The sequence below is a fragment of the Pagrus pagrus genome (assembly GCF_965226575.1).
Source record: "Pagrus pagrus genome assembly, chromosome: 9".
NCBI lineage: Eukaryota > Metazoa > Chordata > Actinopteri > Spariformes > Sparidae > Pagrus > Pagrus pagrus.
Genome location: NC_140193.1, coordinates 4,965,089 through 4,989,060, shown reverse-complemented (window position 1 = coordinate 4,989,060; position 23,972 = coordinate 4,965,089). Strand labels below are relative to the sequence as shown.

Below are 23,972 nucleotides of genomic sequence, written 5' to 3'. Positions count from 1 at the left end.
CAGATTTAACAATGTCTCCGTGTTTTGAGTGCATTTACATGACTGTTACTTTCTTTGCATTTTAGAAAACAAACGTGTTTTCAGCAGTTTGAAATGTGTGCGGTATCGTTGGACTCAAATCACCTCCCCAAAAATCAATATCTGCATTATTAATGAGACAAACAGTCGGATTAGACATCCATGCTGGAGCAGAGAGCAATAAAGAGAGCTGACACTAAATGTTGTGTGTGTTCTTGTGAAGAAGCTGCTCGTGTATAAAAAAGATCTTCGGTTATTGAGGGCAGGAACTTTTATGACTTGCTTATAAAGTGTCCTTGTAAAAACGGGAACAGGCCTTTTATGAAGGAGCCTTTGTTATCATGAAAGCACCAAACTGCCGCTGAGATATGAAGTCTGGAAAGTAAATATTTTAATTGCATGTTGGGTTGTGAGCAGGTCTGTTCTACCTGCAGTACTCGCAGGACATCTACACTAGTATGTTACAAATGATTGACCAAGCAAATGATCACAAACGCATGATTTATTTTGATTTTTGTAGCTATCTGAGACAGTGATTCTCAACCCGGGGTGTTTGGAAAGACTGACGAGAAGCAGAGAAGTCTGTAGATAACAAGTAAATGAAAAATGGTTGAAAAGGTTTGCGACTACAAGGAGTAATCTCAGTTTAATCCTGATGCCTCCATGTGACCTACATAAACAAACAAGACCATCAGTGAGAATTTTGGCTATTTTATATACTTATTATAATTATTCTTAATGACTGTCATTGGGTCAGATTTCCCAAAAAATCTAAACATTACTAGAGAATGACGATAACGTCAACCTTAGCTCAACAAAATTGCTATTACACAATTACTATACAGGTTTTCTATAAACTGATCAATGTAAAGTCAGAGTTAAGATAGTTTGTAACTAAAGTCGACCTGTAAAAACAATAAATTGTTGAAATAGTAAAGATAAATGCTTGACATTCATCGTTTTAAGGGATTAAGAAACATTTGAAATACTGTAGTTAGCTATTTACACTAAAATGAAAAGTTTAAAATCCATTCAAACATAAAACATGACAGCTGGTATCAATGAAGGGTAACTGTACGTCATTGAGCAGGACTGTTCATCAGGAACATCTGATCTACAGGATGAAACACCTTCACTTTGTCTCTTTTTAGTGTTTTCTCTTCCTGCCTCACATCCACAGCCTGACTCAATCTCGTTTCATCAGCAGCCTTGTATAAACTGTGCGTCCTATTCATCAAGCAGCTCCGGCGCTGCAGTCTGAGGCTCTCTCAGCCTTCAGACAGGATCAACTCCCACGTACTGTAGGCAGTAAACACTGAGAACACAGTCTGAGTGTTTCTCTCCACGTCACTGATAAAAACCTTTATGGCCTCCATTTATTCCTCAAACACACGCTGGCCAGCAGTCGACTCTAAAGGCCTTTTGTTTGTCGTTTATGATGCTGAACGTTTACCCTCTCGTACAGGACGCAGCACATCCTCCTGTCGTGTTTGACGGGTATTTAAAATAAATATTGTTGAGTCTGTATGAGCCGATAACGTGTCGACGAGCACCTGAGTGTACTTCAGTGAAACAAAGAGGCTGCTCTGAGAAAATAATGATCAACTGATGTAATGGCATCATCAGTTTTTACACATACTGTATGTACAGTTCACAAGTTAAATGGATATCGTACTAAAGGAATATGACACCATGTTAAGTTATTTCATGATGAAATATTCTCAGGCCAACATGTATTGTCTTTTAAAAGCTGCTTTTCAGAGGTTATTTTTCAGTAATTTAAAAACTATAAGTCGATCGGAGAAAATGAATCACCAACTATTTTAATAATAAGCGTTTAATCATTTTAGTCGTTTTTCAAACAAAGATATCAAACTTTTGTTGGTTCCAGCTTCTTAAATGTGAGGATTTGCTGATTTTCTCTGTCATTAATGACAGTAAATAAAGAGTTTGGATATTTTTCATAATTTTTACACGATTAATGGAGTAATCGTGAAAATAATCGTTAGTTGAAGTCCAACTTTACAATAAAGTCAACTGCACCAGAATAAAACACTGATACAAAACTCGTCTGCTGCCAATTACCTGTCGTAGGTAGATGATTACTGATCAGCTGCTTGATTCACTCAAAAAAAATATTTTCCTAAAACATTGACTTAATACGGAAGCGTATTGCATTAACTTGAGTAATTTTTTTTTGGTTTGTTTTTCTGAGTAATTTTTTTTTTGGTTTGTTTTTCTGAGTAATTTTTTTTTTTTTTTTTTTTCGGAGTAATTTTTTTGGGTTTGTTTTTCTGAGTAATTTTTTTTTTTGGTTTGTTTTTCTGAGTAATTTTTTTTTTTTTTTTTTTTCTGAGTAATTTTTTTTGGGTTTGTTTTTCTGAGTAATTTTTTTTTTGGTTTGTTTTTCTGAGTAATTTTTTTTTTTTTTTTTTTTCGGAGTAATTTTTTTTGGGTTTGTTTTTCTGAGTAATTTTTTTTTTGGTTTGTTTTTCGGAGTAATTTTTTTTTTTTAATTTTTTTTTTTTTTCTGTTTTTCTGAGTAATTTTTTCTCTGAATTATCGCGATACTTCGAACTCCCGCGAGAACCTCCAACCTGCCATATCTGTCCAACTGATTCTGGAGAAACATTGCTATGTCTAGCAGATCTGAATGGGCTTTCCTTCTGGACAACCGCAAAGTCCTCAGGTGCCTGCATAAAGTTGACAAACTAATGGTAATACCATCTATATGACTTAAAGACAGGACTATCTCCCAGTGTCTTAAACCCAGATCAAAGTAAAACTTGATTAAACTAAACAAGTCGGTCATGTTTGTTTCCATTATCGAGCTTTCAATAAAGGAATGAATGCGTCTATTGTTTCAAATGCTCTCTAAACTCAGAAAAAAAAATATTCAGAAAATCAGAAAAATATTACTCCGTAACTTGTATGTATTTCAATCTCACATAATTTTTTTTTTTATGTTAATTCAACATAAAGTTTATCATTTAATGCAAAGTATTTTTATCATGTTGAGTCAATGTGAATAAATTGGAAAATTGCCTAAATTAAGTTTTCAAGTATTATATGTTAAAGAAATGCATTACATGTGGATGAAAAATTATTGTAATAGATGGATGAAGTCTTTAAGTTTTAGGGATTTAAAAAAAAAAAAATTCAAATTTTGATGATTATTTTCAAGCAACAATTTAAAATTTTGATGATTTTTCCAAGGACTCGATGCTTTTCCTTGATGTACTTGACAATAAACTGAACATCTGTTGGTTGATTAAAACAAGCTATACCTGTCTGTGGTTGTTCAAGAGACGTTTTTTTACTTTTTTCTGAGATTTTATTGACAAAACTAGTAAATAAAACCCTGATTCCAAAAAGGTGGGACGCTGTGCAAAACTTACAGAAAACTGAGTGTGATAATTTGCCAATCTTTTTTGACATATACTCAATTTAAAACACTATAAAGACAATATATTTAATGTTTTTATCCCATCAACTTGTTTGGTTTCAAGGACAAGTTGGAGCAGGAGCCAGTTCAACACTGTTGTTACTTTCCAAATGATTTTCTTCCGTTTGCATTAGTTTTACACAGCGTCCTCAACTGTTTGTGGAATCAGGGTTGTAATAGACAGTTTGATTGATAATGAAAACGACTATTAGTTTTTTACCAAAGGGCAATATAACACCTCGGGGAATCTATCCTTTTATTTAATGATCACAGAGAAAGTTTTGGATGAGTCCGGCCAGTGCAGCAGCATCTCTCATCTCTGTCCAAACACCTGCTGGTTTCATATAATTTAAAATGGGTGACCTTTAAAAACTCCATAAGGAAGCATTGGCAGCCTTTCAGTGGAAGACACAGATGTTTGAATGAGGACGTCACGCTGGATCAGATTTTTAACTCTTAAGGTCGTCTGAAGAAGTCAAATCTTTCCTTTTAGACGACCACACGACCTGAAGTTTAAAAACTGAATGCGTTGTGAGTTGGTGAACACAGATGACACCACAGTTTGTAAAGAATGAAACCTTTCTCAGTGATTAGACATCAGCGTTATGGCAACATCTTTAATGTATGGCCCAAAAATAAGAAATATAGATTTCCATCACCCGGTTTTATATGTCATTGAAATCAACACGTAAAATAAAATCATCCTCCAGCAACTGCAAAGAAAATGTGCACCTTTAATTGCATGAACTGGTCAAACTATCACATTCTTGTCTCACTGCCGTCAGTTCTTTCTTGTGCTATTCAAACAGGCCCTTCAAGGTTTCTGAATCCCAACATTCACAGAAAAACAGTTTTTCAGTCCAACAGTGACATTTATCATTTCATCTGAAGCAAAAACAAACGGCGTCAGATTAAGAATTAGGAGTACGGCGTCAGCGCTCTAATCTTCAGGGGGTGTCGACAACATGTTTGGAGGGAAAGAGATTAGTGCAACTTGTGTTTTGATTTTTTTTTTTAGTGTGATGCTTTTAATAGCACACAGAGTATTTCAACCTCACCTAAACACTGCAGCTTGTAAACAGAGGCTTTGAAACACCATTAAAAAGGCGCAATATGTAAGAATTATCTGTCGTAATCATACTCCAAACAAACAGGGGGCAGCACAACACCAGAGTAACCGCTAACAGCTGCTAACTGTAGCTGCCGTTAGCTTGTAAGCTCAGTTAATGGTGCTGCTAGCGGTCGTATTAGCTGACTTTGCCCGAACTGGGAGCTCGGAGAACCGGGGGAGTTTTGATGTTGTTTACTGCCAGACCATATCTGGGGGCTAGCTGGTTAGCATGCTAACTTCAACATAACGTCAAAACTGTTAGTTCTTCACATTCTGTTGATAATTGAAGTTCATTTTTGAATGTTTTCAACTAAAAGTCTTACATATTGCACCTTTAAAAGAAATTTGTCCCTCACAATTCACTGCCATACATACTTTTTTTCTGAAATAAGGTCCCATGGTGGTTCACTCGAAGTAGCATGACTTCATCTGTCTACACCTTCCAGGTTAACATCAGATGATTCGTCAGAGAGTCAGGAAGGAAGTCGGCCAGCGTGACTAAATGTAACGTGACAATCACATTACCTCGTCCGTCAACACTTAAGATTTTCATTGGCAATGGTGGTTTTTAACAATGAAGACAACAACTCCCACGATCCCACACTACTTCACATGTCAAACATTTTATGGTGCGTTCCATTGCGCTCGCAACTCGGAAAAAAACGACCCCCGGCACGGAAAAGTTCAATCGAGTCCAAGTCGGAGGCTCGGGCAGGATCCATGGAGCAGTACGGCAACAGAACAATTACTTTTCTACATCTTCAGCAATTTTTACTTTATAAAGTGTTTGTTTTTGAAACATGCAGCAAATACAACTTTAGAGTGGCCATTTCATTCAGTTGATCTGCGCTCAGTACAAGTACTCCTGTCCTCAACTGTGAAATCAGCTGCTGTGAAGTTCGCAGACTCGCCATCCGAACATGTGTTTGCAGCGAGCGTCCATGAAAAATAACCGAAAATACTGACCTGAAAATTACGATTTCCTACTCGCAATGGAACGCACCATTACATCTTTTGCTTTTCTTGTTTTGTTTGAGGGACCACCTAGTGGCAGACATTACATATTGTGCGTTTAACAAGGACTTTTTCATTTACTACATCCGTACTGGTTTGACGACCCAATACAATGGACAGTTTTAAATCCATACTGAAACAGTACCACTGTTACAAGAGAAGACCTGGGGAGAAGGCAAGTGGAGGGAATACCCTGCCACTGTTTTATATGGCTTATCAGCATGTTTTAAGTATTCTTACTGTTACTGGTTCCTGCTGTTATGTTTTTAATTCATTAAATGCAACACTATTAAAAGCTATAGTCACTGCAAATAGTTGTGTGGCAGTTAAAGTGTCCTCATCATCAGTAGAGACAAAGCTAGCGATGTGAATTTGGGGTAAATCCCAGTGACATCAGTTAAGACGATACACTACACTCCTTCCACTGTCCAGTGAGCAAATACCAGATCTGTATAATGTCGCCCCTCATATGAATCATCACCAGTATAAAACAAGTCACCTAAACTGTGTTGGGCCCATAGTAACATTCATTAAGGACTTTGGCAGGTTGTGAACCTCTATTCCAAATATATCTACTCTGTCTCCTGGTATGTATCATTGGAGCAGCACCACACGAGTTCAAGAAGTCAAACATACACAGGATTAAAATGTCATGGGTTTACAGGTTTGCATATTTATGCTGTTGTCCTCTGTCGGGCAGATGGCAGTATTTCTCAGTCAGGCGTTGTACAATGACACAATTTTGACACAAAAAAAAAACTAGGCCTACGACATTTTTAACCAGAACCAAGTGTTTTTTTTTTAACAACAGTTCTGTTGACGGGATAAATCCTTTTTGAAAAGTGTGTCAATCCGTTCTCATGCCCTGCTCTCTGGGAGAGACCAGCAAGTCCCCTGTGATGTGGCCAAACAGTCGCCAGAATGAAATGTTGCCATTTTACATTTCTGTTAATCACGGATATGTTTCAAGTTTGTACGATTCATACAGGAATCGACATTTTCGACAACACGTGTCATATCACCTTCACATTAGATGTATATGAGCTGACTTTTATGTCAGGGGGTGGACAGGATGGTCGTGGCGTGACAGCTGGGTGTTGCCAAGTTAGTGACCACTCTTCCCGGAAAAATGTCAACATTTGTAAGCGTGAAACCACTGAATATTTTTAACGAGACGTCGAGACATATTCCTACTCTGTTTGTGGCAACAAAACAAGATATTTTGATAAGATGTCGAGACGTCTGCCAAGCCTGAGACCACTGGTCAAGATGGCGTTTTCACATTTTTAAGCGTGAAACCACTGGATATTTTTAAGGAGACGCCGGATCATTTTCCAGCCGTGTTAGTGGCAACAAGACTGGATATTTTTGATAAGATGTCCATACAGCTGCCAAGCCAGACACTACTGTTCGAGATGGCGTTCTCACATTTGTAAACGTGAAACCACTGGATATTTTTAAAGGAGACATCTGGACATTTTCCAGTCATGTTAGCGACAACAAAACCGAACAATTTTGACCAGACATCAAGACAGCTGCCAAGCGAGAGACCACTGTTCATCACAGCATTTGCACATTTAAAAGCGTGAAACCACTGGATATTTTTAAAGAAGACGTCAGGACATTTTCCAGCCTTGTTAGTGGCCACAGAACCGGGTTTTTTTTTACGATGTCAGGACATTTTCTTGCAGTGTCTGTGGCAACAAAGACTGTTTGACACTCCCTTTCAACATTTGTAAGCATGAAACCACTGGATATTTTTAATGAGACATCGAGACAAATTCCTACTGTGTTTCTGGCAACAAAACAGGACATTTTTGATGGGATGTTGGGGCGTTTTTTATTGGCATATTTTACCAAATATTTTTGACAAGATGTCGAGCCAGCTGCCAAGTGAGAAACCACTGTCCGACAAGTGTTTCCAGGACTGTAAGTGTGAAACCACTCGATCTTTTCCTGATCCTGAAGTGTTTTTTTGGACTTAACCTAATTAGACTATAAACCTAATGAGACTATAATTGAACCTGAAGAAACATAAAGTTGCAACATAAAGGAAATTTTTAACATATCCGTGGTTTGCAGAAAAACGTACACTGTCAACATTTATTCTGGCGACTGGTTTGGATCTGGGTTCTGATGAAGTTACCAAACTGCGACTTGTGTGTTTAAATATCCTGGAGCGCAGGAAAAAGATCATTTGTCATTTCCTGGACCCGTTTTAAGGACCCTGCCTGCTGGATGGAGGGCTGCGGTCGAGGCTGCCTAATGGCAGTGAGATAAGCAGAGCTGGGGAAGATGCTCGTCATTGCGGCTCAGCCACAGGATCTCCAGGGAGGCCATTAAGGGAGAACTTCAGCCCGAGGAGCCTTTTGTCAGACCAGAAGGAGCCGGACAGCTGGGTGTGTTTCTGACCTGATGACACTAGTGTGAGCCTTCACCAAAAGAAGGGATCTATTAATATCTTCCTCCGTACGAGGAAAGAATCTTGGCCCTGGGACAGCATCAATGGATCGGGTAGACTTTCACTGGCAGGACCGTTATGATTCCCGGCAATATCTGATAGGATTTCTTGCTTTGCGTAACAAGTCCAGCCACAGAGAGCCAACACCTACTGGAAGAGGGGACAAATAAGGTCTGAGAAAGATGATATCCAACTGAAGACTTTCTGCTTCAGCAAGGCTCCGGCTTTGATGCAGATAATCACAGAAACGTGGACGGGATCAGGGTGCTTTGGTTGCTTTGGAGGAGGGTTTTTAGGCTCAATCCAAGTATAATCCAATCCAAAAGTAGGTCAAAACTGAATTACTGACAGCTCATTCATATTCCCGCTCACAGCACGTAGATGCTTGAAGGATTCTGAATGAAGGTGTTTGAGACTTTCAGCCTTGTTTAATCACATGTAGAAGTGTCAAGGTCAAGGCAGTCTCAGCTCCCGGGCTTTCTGCTGCGACACCCCCTTCCCGTGTCATGGCACGTCACATTCGATGTAGGGGATGTCGCTGTAGCGGCGGTCTACCTCCACCCACTGCTGCACGGCCCGGACCACGATCTCCTCAGAGAGCTTCTGGGCGTACTCCAGCAGCACCGGGTTGACCTGCGGGGAGTTCTCCGGCGAGCCCATCTCTGACTGAACCAAGTAGGCTTTCTCGCCTCTCGCTCCCTTGACTTTACCTTCCATCTTCTCCGTAGAGTTCGCATTTTGGCCTGTAGGGTCGCTCTTCTTGGATTTAACACACCCCATGCTCTGGAGGATGAATGTGCAGTGACAGCGAGAGTCTTTGGTTAGATTTCTAACTTTTCATTCTGATTCCAGAGATGATCGGTCAGTCGACCCAGAAGCAGCTCTTTGCTTCCCCCTCGACTTCTTTCTGCGCTCCTGTCATCCACTCCCACTCTCATCCATGTCTGGGTGCCAACATGTGCGACGATCAGTATTACAGAGGCGAGGGTGGTGATTTAGAGGGCGCTCGGGGGCGACCAGCTAGGAGGCCCATCCCTGTGCGGGTCTTGCGGCGTTGAATCGGTCAGTCCGGCTTCCTCGCCGACCAGAACTCATCTTTTCCTCAACTGTGGAGAGAAAGATAGAGGGAGGATTTCAGTGATTTATTCATCATCAGAGGCTGCCTACAAATACCAGATGGCGGGAACGAGGAAAAGGATTTTTCACAGCGACCGTGCCGAGCGCTTGACCCGGGTCAAGGCCTCACCTCTGACTCTGCAGGGTCATCTTTAAACACGCTCTGCTCCTCTGCACATCAAATGTGTTACTCATCCACCCCTCCCGCCTCTCCCTCCGAGTGTTTTATGACTCAATCCCTCGGCCTATTTTGTATTGCATGACACAGGGACGTCTGTCTCTAGCTTGAGTGCGCTGATGCTGTTTTGTTGTAAGCCTGTGTCTCCCATCTGTTCCACTAACCGAGCCTTCGCAGCCTGATTCACAGTGACAGCTCCTCTTCTCGGACTACAGGCCTCGGCACACAGCAAACATGTGCTTCATTCAGAAAGCTGCACAACACCAGGCCATGAATGATTTATGCGGAGAAGGGGAGTCTCCCTGTGAGTAAAAACAACATTTGGAGGAGCATGCAGGAGTCTGAGCAGTCACCACATCTGATTTCTGTGTTAATGAGCTTAAATGATTGTGTTGATGTGCACCAAACTGTGAGAGCATCCATTAGCTGACAAACAAACACATGGGATTGAGATTAAATCTTGATAATTATTGTGAGAAGCTTTTGTGCAAACCTGCTCTGAGCAACATGAGATTAACATGTCAACAGAAGGATCAACATACTTTCATCAGAGTGTGGAAAAAGCGTCAGGTTTCTCTCCATGCCACCAAAAACCAGCCCGGCGTCAGGAGGAATAAACCCAAGGTCGTTCAAGTAAATAATAATCCGGACATCATGTGGTGTCGCGCCGGATCCTCTGCTCTCTCCAACAGCATCCGAGCGATGTGAACTTGACTCCTGATGCGTGTAAAGAAACAAAATTATCTCCCAAGTTGCTGCCGCCGCCGCTGCTGCTGGTTTCAGTGTCTGCAGGATGAAGGAGCTCCGCACCTGATGTTAAATCATCTCTGAGAGGAAACAAGAGTCTGCCCGAGCAGACTGCTGATTCAATGCTGCCGTCACGTCGGCCAACACCGAGTGAAGCTGCTCAGCAGGGAGCACATCAGAGGTCTGGACTGACTTCAGAGCGACGACGCTCCACGGCAATTACCGAGCTGCAGCGGTGCTCAGAGGAGAGAGAGTCCGGCCGCTGCGCACTGACGGCGGCGCTGCGGGCTGCTGCAACACCGCCATCTGGTGGCGACACTCAGACACTGCACCAGAAAATCATCAGACTGATCCATGAAGAAAATGAGATTGTTGATTGTTTTATCTTCATGTGTTTGTGTCTGTTTATTTTGTGGCTTTCATTATGTTTTAATTAAAGAGGAGCTGGAAATATTGATGCTTTTAAACATAAACTGGCTTTTATGCTGTGTCATAATTTTTATAGTTTTAATGTTTACTTATTTTAATTTATTTTATTATTCTTTTTACTATATTTTATATAGATTTTAGTTTGTTTATTTATTTATTTATTGTTCTTATTATTCATTTTCTTATATTTTATGAACCTCTAAAATAAAATTTTACATGCAATATTTTATTTTATCATTATTTTTATTGCTTGTTTTCATCTTTTATTATTTTAACTATTCATTTTGTTACAGTTGATGCGCATTTATACTCTAAACCTGTTTTATGTTTTATTTCTCAATCACTTTGTAAAGCACTTTAAATTGCATTTTGATTTGTATGAAAGGTGCTGTATAAATAAAGTTTGATTGATTTGTACATTTAAAAAAAGGGAGAAAATGATTTTTGACTTGAGACTCGTGACTTGAGATATAACGACTCCAATGACTTGTCATGTTTCCAGTTTACTTTTATTAAGTCTGTCTGTATTGAGAAGAAATTAAGAAAAGATCATGTTTTTTCTTGTTTTTTTTTCTTTTATATACATTTATTTAACTGAGTATCAATATTTTGCATACAGATTCAACTTTTCTGAGCTGGTTTGATAAATTGGCCAATAATATCTTAATTAGACAGATACTGATACCTCGTCTTTTCTCTTTATAGAGCAGATACTGCAGGTAGTCATATGACTCACAGTGTCAAAAATGAAATATTATGCAGCAGAACTGCCTCTGTGACTGTTTTATTAAACATGAGCATTTATCTCCTAATATGAGTTGGTTATTAGCAGAAAACAACATTTATCACACGATTGTGTGCGAGGTGCACGTAGGCAGTAAGCCAGTATAAGCAGCTAAGTAAAAGTTAAACCATCTTATGAAACAGTTTTCTGTGTTTTTGTTTCTGTAGGGGCAGAAGGGGGCTCGTCACAGAGCCGGCCCAAGGCTTTATGGGGCCCTGAGCAGAATTTGATTTGGGGCCCCCAGCTAAACACACCACCTACCTCAGCACCACCAATATTAACTATATATTGTCCACACTCCATCATTTGTCCATTTTACATCTCACACAACCATTATCATGACTTACTGGTGAGCTGGAAACAGAATAAACCAGCAGATGATGAATTTACTGTAAATGAGTATTTTAATATGAAATGTGCAAAAGTGTAGAAACTACAAATAAATTGTTTCTTACATGAAAATGATGTAAAATGGAAGTAAAATGCAAATGTAAAAAAATCATATCCAACAATATGAAATATATTGAATAGAAACTTAAATAAAGACATTAAAATTAACTGGGTGGAATGGAAATGATTAAACCAGTAGTATGAACAACATGTGTCGTTTCTCTTTTGTATAATTACCAACTGATGTAACATCACACACAAATATATATTTATCAACCTGTCATGTGACACTTCAAGAGCTCAGCCGCCCCTGGTTCCTCTATAAGCCTGATGACCTCTTGACCTCTGATATTTTGTTTTAATCATCTGATTTTATTTATGTGCAAATAAAATTAAAAAAACAAAACAAAGTAAGGCAGACCAAGTAGATTTACTCGAGTAAATTTACTTAATTTCTTAATTTGAGGTGACTGTTCTTTACTTGAGCATTTTCCATTTCCTGCTGCTTTAGTTTCTAGTTATTTGCAGATTGCGTCACAGATAAAGAAGCAAATATTTGAATTAATTTATTTTATTGGCAACTGGATCAGATCAGATACAGAAGTAATATTTTAACATGACATCTGTACTTTTACTCAAGTTTATGACTTTTATACAACTCTTCCATTAACAAATCACCACATTCATTCAGGTCCTGGTGTGAGTGACGTGAAGCCGCCACACGATGGCACCATCTTCTCATGAGCTACAACCAGGTTTCACCAACAGGAGATCTGAAGTCCTGGATTAAGGAATTTTCTTTACCTTTCCTATTTATTTATTTATTTATTTTTTATTCTTGTGCGCAAAACAATGTATTTCAAGTTTTTGGTTGATATGAGCCTTTAATCAGAAGGAAACACAGACTTGACTTGTACAGGATAAAACCTTTATTTCTTATTTTTCCTCACAGATGAAATTCATTACAATCAGGCAGACAGAGTTACATCACTTTACAGTACCTGCCATCAAAGAACAGTAATGTTTGATTGTCTTATCGAGCGCGCAGTTAAAAGAAATTATATAAAAACAGTTTTTTTTAAAGCGCATTCTTTTAAAAACTAATGTATTCACACACATCTCCAACCGTACAAGACCTCGCCTGTATTGATCTCTTTCCTAATGTTCAGTAAACAGGCTGCTTTCTTTTGATTTGGCTCATATAACTTGAGGATCATCAGCATGTTACGTGTAACAGACGGTCCGCTGTGCGCCACTGCGCTCGTTGCGCAATGACTGTAAGAAAAGTGAATTTGTCCATCTGTGGACGCGCTCAGCACACGCTCACAGCCTCCATCCCTGTATGGTTTGACAACGAAAAAAAGTTTTCATGTCAGTCGGTTAAAATTCATTGTTGCCTGTCCAGCCAATCATAGTTTTTGACGACACAAAAGAGGCTAAAGTTGGAGTATAAAAAGGTGCGCGCTAATAAAGTATGATGCCTGTCAGTGTGGGACTTTAATCCAAACCCAGTCCAGCCGCGCGTCACGTCCAGCACAAACCAACGGATCTCTTTTTTTAAAAACCAAACTTTCACACCTTAGAGACAATGCATCCGTCTCAGATTGTGCTCTATCTTAGCTTGCTGATTGTTTTGGGTCCAGTAGTTTTGAGCGACCAAGAGACGCAACCGCAGCAGCAGCAGCAACAGCAGCAGCAACCCTCCGCCACCAGCCCAGAGGACACGGAGCAGTGCGCAACCTGCGAAGTCCGGCAGCAGATTAAAACCATGCGATTAAACGCCATAAAGTCTCAGATTCTGAGCAAACTGCGAATGAAGGAGGCTCCGAATATCAGCCGGGACATCGTGAAGCAGCTCCTGCCCAAAGCGCCGCCGCTGCAGCAGCTTCTCGACCAGTACGACGTGCTGGGAGACGACAACAGGGATGTGGTTATGGAGGAGGACGATGAGCACGCCATCACGGAGACGATTATGATGATGGCCACTGAACGTGAGTTTTTATTTCGCTTTGTTTGACTGGTAAAGTGGAGGCGCGCAGACGTCTCCAAAATGGGTTTTTACGCACGGAGCAGAGCGCACGGAGGGACGCTATAAACAGGCTTTATTCTGACAACATGTAGCCTCACCAGGTTTTAATGTTATCAGTAGTCGATGTAGGAACATTATAGAGATTTAAAACAGTATATCAGTGGTGTATTTTGTCAGACTGTGGTGATTACGCACACGGATTGTGAGGTCTCGTGTCAGGGATTTTTATTTCACGCTGTAAATTTCAATCGCACATGTTCAGTAGTTTTCTCTCTCTCCTCTCTCTCTCTCTCTCTCTCTCTCTCTCTCTCTCCAGCCGAGTCAGTCGTCCAGGTGGATGGGGAGCCGAGGTGCTGCTTTTTCTCCTTCACTCAAAAGATTCAAGCCAATCGAATCGTGCGGGCGCAGCTCTGGGTGCATTTGCGCGCGACGGACGAGGCGACCACGGTGTTCCTGCAGATCTCCCGCCTGATGCCGGTCACAGACGGGAACGGGCACATACACATCCGCTCCCTGAAGATCGACGTGAACGCCGGGGTCGGCTCTTGGCAAAGTATAGACGTCAAACAAGTGTTGAGCGTGTGGCTGCGGCAGCCGGAGACCAACTGGGGCATCCAGATTAACGCCTTCGATTCGAGGGGGAATGACTTGGCCGTGACCTCCGCAGAGCCCGGAGAGGACGGACTGGTGAGCTGAGACTTTATTTACATTAAAGTGAACATACGAGAAGTGATAAGAAGCAGTTTATCTCATCAGTAAACGTACAGGAGTGCACTGTGATGAGTATAGTTGGAGCATCCTGCAAGAACATGATTCCTTAAAGTCCAGGTCTTATAAGAAAAACATGTTTGAGTCTGTTTCTGAGGCTTTAACTTCAGCTTGTAGTACAGAGAGGCTTTGCAGAGTCAGCAGGCGGTTAAACATTCCTGCATTTCACTGCTGGAGAAGCGAATCAAGACTTAAGACTTTCTGAAAGCAGTTAATCAACACAGACTCCATGTAGGCGCACACCTGCATTTGGACAAACGCCCAGTCCACAATAACCTCAAATCTTATTGCTGGATTACATAAAAGTTCACCTGCCCCACATTCCTTAAAGTATTCTGTGTGACTGTGCAAATCAGAGTAATTGCCTGCACACACACACACACACACACACACACACCCACACACACACACACACACACTCGCTGCTATCAATGACAAACACTTATCGCACGGCTCAGATGCTGGCACCGGGCTCTGGGGCAATTAGAATACCGAGACGGCGGTGGTTAACCAACCGTCACATGATTCAATTTCTTCAAAACTCAAAAGTTTCATAATATTATCGAGCCGTGTTTGAAAACCGGCTGCCAGAGGTCGAAAAGATGTAGGCTTGGTTGTGTCGTCCAAACCAAAGAATTCACGCACGTTCTGTCATTGCAGCAACCGTTCATGGAGGTGAAGATCTCAGAGGGGCCCAAGCGTGTCCGGAGAGACTCGGGCCTGGACTGTGACGAGAACTCTCCAGAGTCCCGGTGCTGCCGCTACCCGCTCACGGTGGACTTCGAAGACTTTGGTTGGGACTGGATTATTGCCCCAAAGCGCTACAAGGCCAACTATTGCTCCGGGGAGTGCGAGTACATGCACTTGCAGAAGTACCCGCACACCCACCTGGTGAACAAAGCCAACCCCAGAGGGTCCGCGGGCCCCTGCTGTACCCCCACCAAGATGTCGCCCATCAACATGCTCTACTTTAACCGAAAGGAGCAGATCATCTACGGCAAGATCCCCTCCATGGTGGTAGACCGTTGTGGATGCTCTTGAGTCGGGAGTGAGATCTCGGCGAGGTCGGGCGGCTCGGTCCGGCCTCCAGTTTTCAGACTTTTTGACACAACCGATCCACCAGTTCCAGTGCTTCTCCTGCAGCAACACAGTGCAATAGAACCAGAGTAGAGACCACAATCAGCCCGACCTTCCCGCAGGGCAGCGCTGCTTTCACATCCGGCACAGCTCTCACCTTTTCTTTCTTCCTGTGAAATCTTAGTCAGATCTCAAAGTCAGATGGATGCAGGAACACACACACACACAAACACACACACACAAACACACACGCCGGACCTTGGGAGTGAATGTAGATAGAAATTATTATCCAAAAACTTTTCTCGTCCTTCGTCGTCTCGGTGTTCTGCGCTCTGTCCATTTATACAAAACATGCCGACAGATTATACTCGTACGCCATCTCCGATCGTAGCCGACATGCAAGCTATTACACTTTTTCGCTAAGCTATATGTTTGTGATAATCATTTTTTCGAGTTATGTTTTTAAGAGTGAAACCAGGAATCCTCATGGACTTTTTGAAAGGGCTTGGAAAAACACAGCTGGGGACTCTTGAGAGTGGTACTTCACACTGGTAGAACATGTTTTAGGACACGTAGGAGTCGATGAAACGATGAAAACCGGCTGCACGGCAAACCCTAAATCCTAGCCAGAAATTACTACATCAACCAATTTGGAAAATCCTTCCTGTATCAGATGAAACCTTAACATCTTATTTAGTTTTTCGATCAACGATATCGAGAACTTGGGTTCAGGTTTTCGACGTGCCGGTCGATCGTGTTCCACCAGGGTGAAGTAGCACCACTTTAGGTCTTGACAGGTCTTCATATACTCTCGCCATACATCCATACAACATACCCGACGGAGGAGCGTCCTCGCTCAGTCACAATCATCACTATCCAACAAAAAAAAAAACAGCCTGACCTGCCCGATACACTTGAATTATTCTGATTGTAAATTCACATTACTGGACAGAAGGACTTGAACTGAAGGCACAATGAATGCAGCCTACAAATGAAAAAAAAAAGTGTGTTTAAGACAGAGGAAACGGATTGTCGAGATGTATGAATGTTGAGATCATGCTTAAGACTCTGTCTTACAAACAACACAGTTTGCACTATGGCACACCAATAGAAAGAATTGGTTGCTACAAAAAGTTGTAAAAACTGATTTTGATATGTTTGCTAATTTGTATTGTATACATATGCCATTGTTTCCATTAGGAGTTGCCTTTCTAAACCACTGTTGGTAAATGTATAAAAAACCACAATCTAGCAAGATAAAAAGATGTAATACAGCAACTCTATATACTTGTTTTAACAAATAAAGTTTCTAGCTTGTTTGTTGAGTTCTGTTTCTTTGAGTAGTTTGTTCCTGCGTTACATTCAGACTGTATTTCTGATCAAGGATGCACTTTTTTTTAGGTTTGAGGCATTGAAAGCAAACTTGGGTTCATAAGAAAAATTGGTATAAAACTAGAATACTGGGTTCTGAATCCTTAATGTAGTGAATAATCCAAAAAGAAAAACAAAGAACAGCACTCCCATCAAACTATTCAAAGGTCCACCTTGTAAGAAAGTTGGTTTTTGAGCCTCATTCCTAACACATCAAATACTGATGCTTCGGGTGGCGACCTACGATCCCAAAGCATCAAAAGTTGGGAAAGAGAGTTAGAAAAAATCAACTCTCACATGGACGTTTTGGGCAAGACGCCCTTCTTCAGCATGTATTCTGGCAATTTCATGATCAATCTCCACAGGTGAGGTAATTACAGATAACCACAATCAGCATAACTGGTCCCGAGACGTCCGTGTGGCAAAATATTGAAGAGGTTAATGGTTTTAATTGTCAGAGTCAGACTCGGACTTAATTCCAGGAATATCTCAGGACATCTTCTTGCATTGAATTTGTGTCTCATCACAATATGAAATCAACACCTGCAACACCTTTTCAAAGAGGCCACTGCAACTATAAAACACCTTACTGAAAAGACCAAGGCTTCATTTCTTGAGTGGCTTCAGAGTAGTGTTGTCAGAAACATCAAATATCTATACAAAGATTCTGAGTCGACACACTTTGCAAGAAAAATCTACAAAAGTGTGATATTAAATATCTACTAGTCTTTCTGCTGTTTCTCTGCTACGAGCCAAGAAAAGAAAAGTTATATTTTTCCCAATGGCTTTGAAAATGGTCAGGAATATTGACATTTTTCAAGGCATCCAGAGATTCATTCTGCAGACTGGAACAAATCCAGAGCTGATGTTTAAGCATCACAACCTGAAGCTGACCATCGCAGCCCCATTTCAGTCTCTCAATCTGTGAGTGTGTGGAGGAAGGCAATGACAACACACACTCTCTCCGTCTACCTGAGTACACCTGCACAATCACATCACCATAAGCCCGTTTTTATCGTGATCGTACTTCGACTTCCCTGACTCTGCTTCTTTCCCAGCGAAGGGATGTTGAAAGTATTGCAGTCTAATGAGAGGATGTGAACTCTGGTGCGCTCTGACAGCATGACCTATCCGACTGACGGCCTCATTGAGGCTTGACTTCCGCCCAGTAGAGGGCGAATTGAGCACTGCCCCCGAGAGCCACTTCCTTTCCTGCTGAGAGCTGGAAAGCTGCCACGACGATCGGCCGCAGCAGAGAGCAGACCTCGGGTAGAGTGGATCCACAGAAGTGCCTTTCCCTCGGGGGGGAAGCTTTTTTGGATTCTACCCTGCTCTGTTCTCTGGTGACGGGTGATTAAGTGTCTGGAAATATCTGTTAACAAGGAAAAGTAAAGGTTAAGTACCAAATTCAATATGAGGTCAGAATCAATTTATATTCTTCAATCTCCATCCTCATATGTGCTCCTACAACGGTGCTGTTTCCATCTGCAGTTTGACATGGGCACGAACTTTTTATGAGTCTAATACTCTCCAACAGTTTCCAGACGTTTACTTTCACATTATTACTCATGACGCACGTCTTAAAAATTAGCAATTGAAGAGCACGAAAAATATCACTGCTCCCAGGTATCGTGTATAAATGTCAGTAAAATGTGTTTTCTTAACTTTCCAGCACCAAAGTTTCCATTTTACACAACTTTATATTACATGTTACGAATGTATATAAATCCCCAGTAATAGTTTGAGGGAATTTCTGCTTCTTTAGGTAGGAGTCATGACAGATACGCGGAGAAAGCACCAAAATGAAACATGAACTTGATGAGCATTGTTCCATCAGCCTTGCACCAGTATGAGCTGTTCTGACCCGGAGAGGTTTATCGTGCCCAGGTGCATCATTTCATTTGGTCCTGTCCTGCGCTAATTGCTGCTGTTTGCGAACAGGAGCTGGAAACGTTTTCGACTGAGCATCGCTGCATCTGTCAAAGAGTCGGACCCTGGAGGACTGTATCCGCCAGCGACATTCCACCTCTGACAGGTGAGGAAGTGAGAGTGAGAACGGGAAGAAGGATGTGAGGGGGTAAAGGAGTAGTCCAAGGCAGCTGGAGACCCCGTTATTGGACAGGTTTCCTGTTGTGTAAAGTTAATAGAATCTGAATGGATAGAATCTGCATTTCTCTTCAGGTCCTCATTAATGAATGGTCACTAAATCATCCGTGATAAAGCTGATTAATAACATGAAAATTGATTCTGGCTATTTGATACTAAGGGGAAGTAAATCACATTTTTTGACTTGTATATCACATCATCTTACAATAGTTCTGGTTTTATTTTATTATAGAGTTATGTTGCTTAAAGTATAAAAAAATAAACATTTATAAAACTCTGCTACAACATCTCTTTCTAGAAAGTATACACAAACCGTACTTTTAACATTCATCATTGAGATTTATTCTCTCCAAGAATAAATGAGCGGTTATCCAGAGTAACCAGGACATTATTTGTTGTAAGGTTTTGAAATATCTTTTGAAGGATTGTGTCCAAACTGAACTGCAGATATCTTTTTTTAAGACCAAGTCTTTAAAAAGATGCAATATGTAAGATTGGACACCACGCGTCAATGATGTAAAAGCAGAGACCCCCTCTTACGAATGTTAAAACGCTGTGTCTGACAGCGGCGTCTCGCTTGGAAGTTGTCTCGATGTCTCATCAAAATTGTTCAGTTTTGTTGCCACAAACATGGAAGGAGTCTCTCCCGATGTCCCGTCATAAAACTTGGCTGGAAATTGTGCTGATATCTAATTAAAAACATCCAGTGGTTTCACGCTTACAAATGTTGAAAGGCGGTCTTGAACGGTGGCCTCTCGCTTTGCAGCCGTCTCGCTTAGCTGTCTCATATACATATAATCTGAATGTGATGAGACACATATTGTAGAAATGTTGATATGATAAATATGAAAACGTATAAATTTAGCAAGTGGTTCTTGAAAAAGCCAAACAATCGGCCTGTTAAGAACATGCACATTTCGGGCGCTGCACTACTACCGTAACCTGACGCGGCATATGGTTTGTTACAAGGAACCATCTGGACAGTTGGCCTTAGATACTGTTTGGAAAAGAGCAGGCCTTTTCAAAAGATACTTGTCAGGTGATCATACAAACCATCTGTCTATTAGCATTACTATCACGAGCTGACTTTAACCAATCAGATCAATGAACCATGTGACAAAGGAGATCACAACCAGAGCACTCTTGTCGAAGCCAGTTGAGAGAAGAGCTAAAAACATCTTTTACACCCAAAAAAATCAATCATTAATGTTCTGTCTCTTTCCAGTTCCACTCATCCACAAGTCACCGTTGTTGTTTTTAAACCAACAGTTGCAAACATTCAGACGTCAACAAGTCGAACCACAGAGGTTTCTCCATAAGCGTGTATCTAGCAAATCCTTGCAAGGCAAGCAGATCAGTTGTCAACATGTTAAAGGCTTATAGGCTGATACTCTTATCTTGGTGGATAACCAAAGTCATCACAATTTATCCTCTGGGAACCAGAAACTTCTGTACCAAACTTCATGGCAATCCAGCCAATAGTTCACTCGACATTTGACCCAAACCTTAAAATGTCAATCTCATGGAGATCCTAGACGAAAGGTAAGGAGACCGACTGACCGAACTTCCTCGCTATCTAATGCATATAAATCTACATATTTCTGTAAGTAAGCAGAATACAAGAAACACCAGACCCATGTTTATTTTAAGATGGTGTAATGGGTCTCTAGGGAAGGTTAACGTCTGCAGGTCAAGGCACCTGACAAATGATAGCAGCTTTTCAAGAGAGCCATCACCTCTAGAGGCCTTTCGAGGAATGTGGGATTTATAGATGGAGAGGAGTTGAACTTGAAAACTTACCACAGTAAAATCATGTGTAAACTGTCCAGAGACTAAAGCAATAATTGTCTTCCACTCTACTTTTCCAATATCCTATAGCAGTCACTGTATATATGTAATTTGTCTTTAAAGTGACTCGCAGATCTCCCCCACATCTGGAGGAAGGAGGGGGATGCCCTGTCCTGGATGTGGTGAAGGGACAACGGGTGGGGAGTGAAAAGGGGTTTGCCACGTGCATCCAAAAAACATCTGGACCCTTAAACAGATGTGCGAACCATACCATCTGGAGAAGTGTTTCTGCTGACAGATCGCTCAGTGGCAAAAGGTCTTCCTCGACGAGAACACGGTTCAAGAGTGATGACAGATCAAGTTGTCAAACCACGACAGGCCTGAAACAAATGTGCGCACAGGTTTGGATGATAACATGAAATAAATCTCAGCAATGCTTACGGCAATGATGTACTGGAATTATTTTACTGGTGTGGACACAAAGGAAAACTGCCACCTGTTTCCTTGGGTTGTGACGACCATTTCAATCAGATCAGGCCTCAAAACTTTAGCTTCAACTCCTAGAAATCATGGATGATCTCACACTCCAGACCTCTGTATCACTGCCCACCACTCAGATATGTTCAGGTATTTAAAAAAGGTCAGGGGTTTTGACTGTAGCGACCCTTTCGGTTTCCCTCATGGGACCTTATTTCAGAAAGACTTTGTATGGTTGTGAATGAAGAGAGACAAATATTTTTTTTATCTATCCTGTTTGAATTGTGTCATGATTCACACATATGATGTTTGTCAAGTTAAAAGAGCATTTTCCAAGTCAATAAAGTCTCTGAAATGAAATATCAGACTGTGAAAATACGTCATTATAAAGACGACGCAGCCAACAGTCTCGTTAGTGACGTCGTCTCGTTGAACGCTCACCAAAACCAGTAACTTAAACATTGTAGAGCTGCTCCTGTATATTAGCAGCTCACAGAACTGACCAACTCTCCTTTCACACAACTGCAGTCGTCAATATGAGCAGATTTATTGTGATTTTCATCTTTTTTAGCACCTTTTCTGAGCTGAGTTGGTGTTGATGCCGTATGTTGAGAGAGATGATGTAGTTCACTGAGCGGTTTAGCTTTATTTATGACAAACTGAGACTTTCCTGACTTGGAAAATGATCCTTTAAATTGACAAACATCATATGTGTGATTTAAACAGGATCAAAAAGATGATTCATCTCTCTTCATTCACTATCAAACAACGTTATTTTCAGAAATAAGGTCCCATGGGCTCCACCGGAAGGGCCGAGACAACTACCTACCCCATCAGAGCTTCGTAGGTGGGATTGAGAATGAGGATGTCACCTTACAACACCACAGATATCACACGTTTGCAACTTCACATCGAAAAGATGTAGTATGGGGATTGTTTGTTAATTGGGAAGACGTTGCAGAAACATCGACCAAATCATTGGTTATTATTGGTTCCTTATGGGCTGCTCATGTTTCTGAAGCGTGGGGTATCGTGAGGTTTTGAAGATAGTATAATATTGATTGAAACAAGAGTCCTTTTTCATTTAAACTGATAATTTTTCCTCAAAGTGCATTACATTATCATTACATTATAGACTGTTGGGAGATCATTAGATCCAGAATTATAGTTTAGAAGGCAACCATGTTGACGGACACCAGCTTTAAAGTAAATTTGTTGAGTCATTTGTTAAAAACGCAACAGAAAAACACAATTTTGAGGGCATGATGTTCAAGATGCACATTGTAATCACTTAAACAACCAGCAGAGGATGATCACCTCTGGCCAGATTGACAGGTTGTTTGCGAAAGTCCCTGTTGGGTCTACGGAAAGCAATGAAAAGCAATAAAATCAGCCAGTCTGGGACACGATAAGGGCCAGATGGCCAGCTGCTGAATGCTACCTGTCTTCACTTCTCGAGTGATTTATCCTTTCCGTCTGCACTCCGCTTGCTTTTTCACTTAGGGATGAGGAATCACTATTCCTACCCCAAAACTGACAGTCACCTCTGGGAAGCTATCGTATGATTAATGACTTTGTAAAGCTACTGGAAGTCTGGAGACGGGACAAATTTGGTGTTCACTCCAGATATGTTTACAAAATTCCTCACTGTCAGTGTTTGTTTGCGAGGAGGGGTTTGGTGACGAGCGAAAAATGTGGCCCGAAGCCATCCAAGGTCCAAGACAGCGAAGCATTGTCTCTCCGGGGACGGAGGGTTGACAGTGATGAAGAATAGATGTTCCTCCGAGGAGACCGAGGGAGGGCAGATTATGGAAACCTCCTGTCTCCCGATGATACGCCTATGCTCTTAACACAGACGGATGCAGAGTAGTATCAGGTATGTGTCAAGAGGCCTGGATAGATTTTGACATCTCAGAAATAACATTTATGGTACATTTTTACAGATTACTGTGCACAATTAATTTTACAAGAAGCTCAGTTGAGTGACATTCATGCAGCAAGCAGGACTTTCTGGAGACTGTCTGAGCGCAGCCTTGAAATTTATCGATATGGAAGGAAATCCAACTTTTAAGAAATGTTCAAAAATGTTTGTAGCATGTTTATGTTGAAAAATTGAGTTTTTATTTCTAGGTTTTATTTTCTTGAAGCCTGAAAGCATCGCATGACCTAAAAAGGGGCTTTTACGCAGATATTCCTTGAAAGCAGATATTCCTCGAGTGGTTTCTCCGACGCTAACTGAAAGTTCCTCTTTTCTTTAATTACCTAAAATTTACCCCTCAGAGAAGCACGTCTCGGATTATAATTTCAAACCTTGCTGTGGGAATTGTTGACAAGTGATTAAAAATTAAAAAGAGCAGACTTGATGGCCCCGTTGTGGATGCCCTTGACCCATGAAATTGAATGTAGTGTGGCTGTAAATTCTCCAACAGTTGAGAACCTGTGGCTTTTTAACACCCATCACATTAGTGTGAGCCTGAAGCCCATAAAAAGTACTAAGTGGCTCTTCTGTGGTTGGCAGAAAAGTGCACAGTCACAGCAAGGCACCACCACCAATTACCAGCTGAAAAACAAAAACTTAGATGCAGCAAAGATTTTATAGTTGGTCCCATATGGACCACGGTGTGGTTAACGGCTTTAAGACGCTTGATTAAGTCCTTCTGTGA

General features: G+C 41.2%; 2 protein-coding genes across 2 annotated transcripts; one reads left to right on the top strand and one right to left on the bottom strand.

The window, feature by feature from the left end:
* Positions 1-4,066: 4,066 nt before the first annotated feature.
* Positions 4,067-10,288, bottom strand: akap19 (A-kinase anchoring protein 19). The gene is made up of 2 exons (XM_084362776.1): positions 9,886-10,288; positions 4,067-9,155 (listed from the first exon to the last, which is right to left on the bottom strand). Exon 2 carries the CDS (start codon positions 8,827-8,829, stop codon positions 8,554-8,556), a length of 276 nt encoding a protein of 91 aa, XP_084218902.1. The 5' UTR covers positions 8,830-9,155; positions 9,886-10,288; the 3' UTR covers positions 4,067-8,553.
* A 2,870-nt stretch (positions 10,289-13,158) lies between these two features.
* On the top strand, positions 13,159-16,892 carry mstnb (myostatin b). The gene is made up of 3 exons (XM_084362715.1): positions 13,159-13,684; positions 14,039-14,409; positions 15,151-16,892. Exons 1-3 carry the CDS (start codon positions 13,282-13,284, stop codon positions 15,529-15,531), a joined length of 1,155 nt encoding a protein of 384 aa, XP_084218841.1. The 5' UTR covers positions 13,159-13,281; the 3' UTR covers positions 15,532-16,892.
* The last annotated feature ends 7,080 nt before the right edge of the window (positions 16,893-23,972 follow it).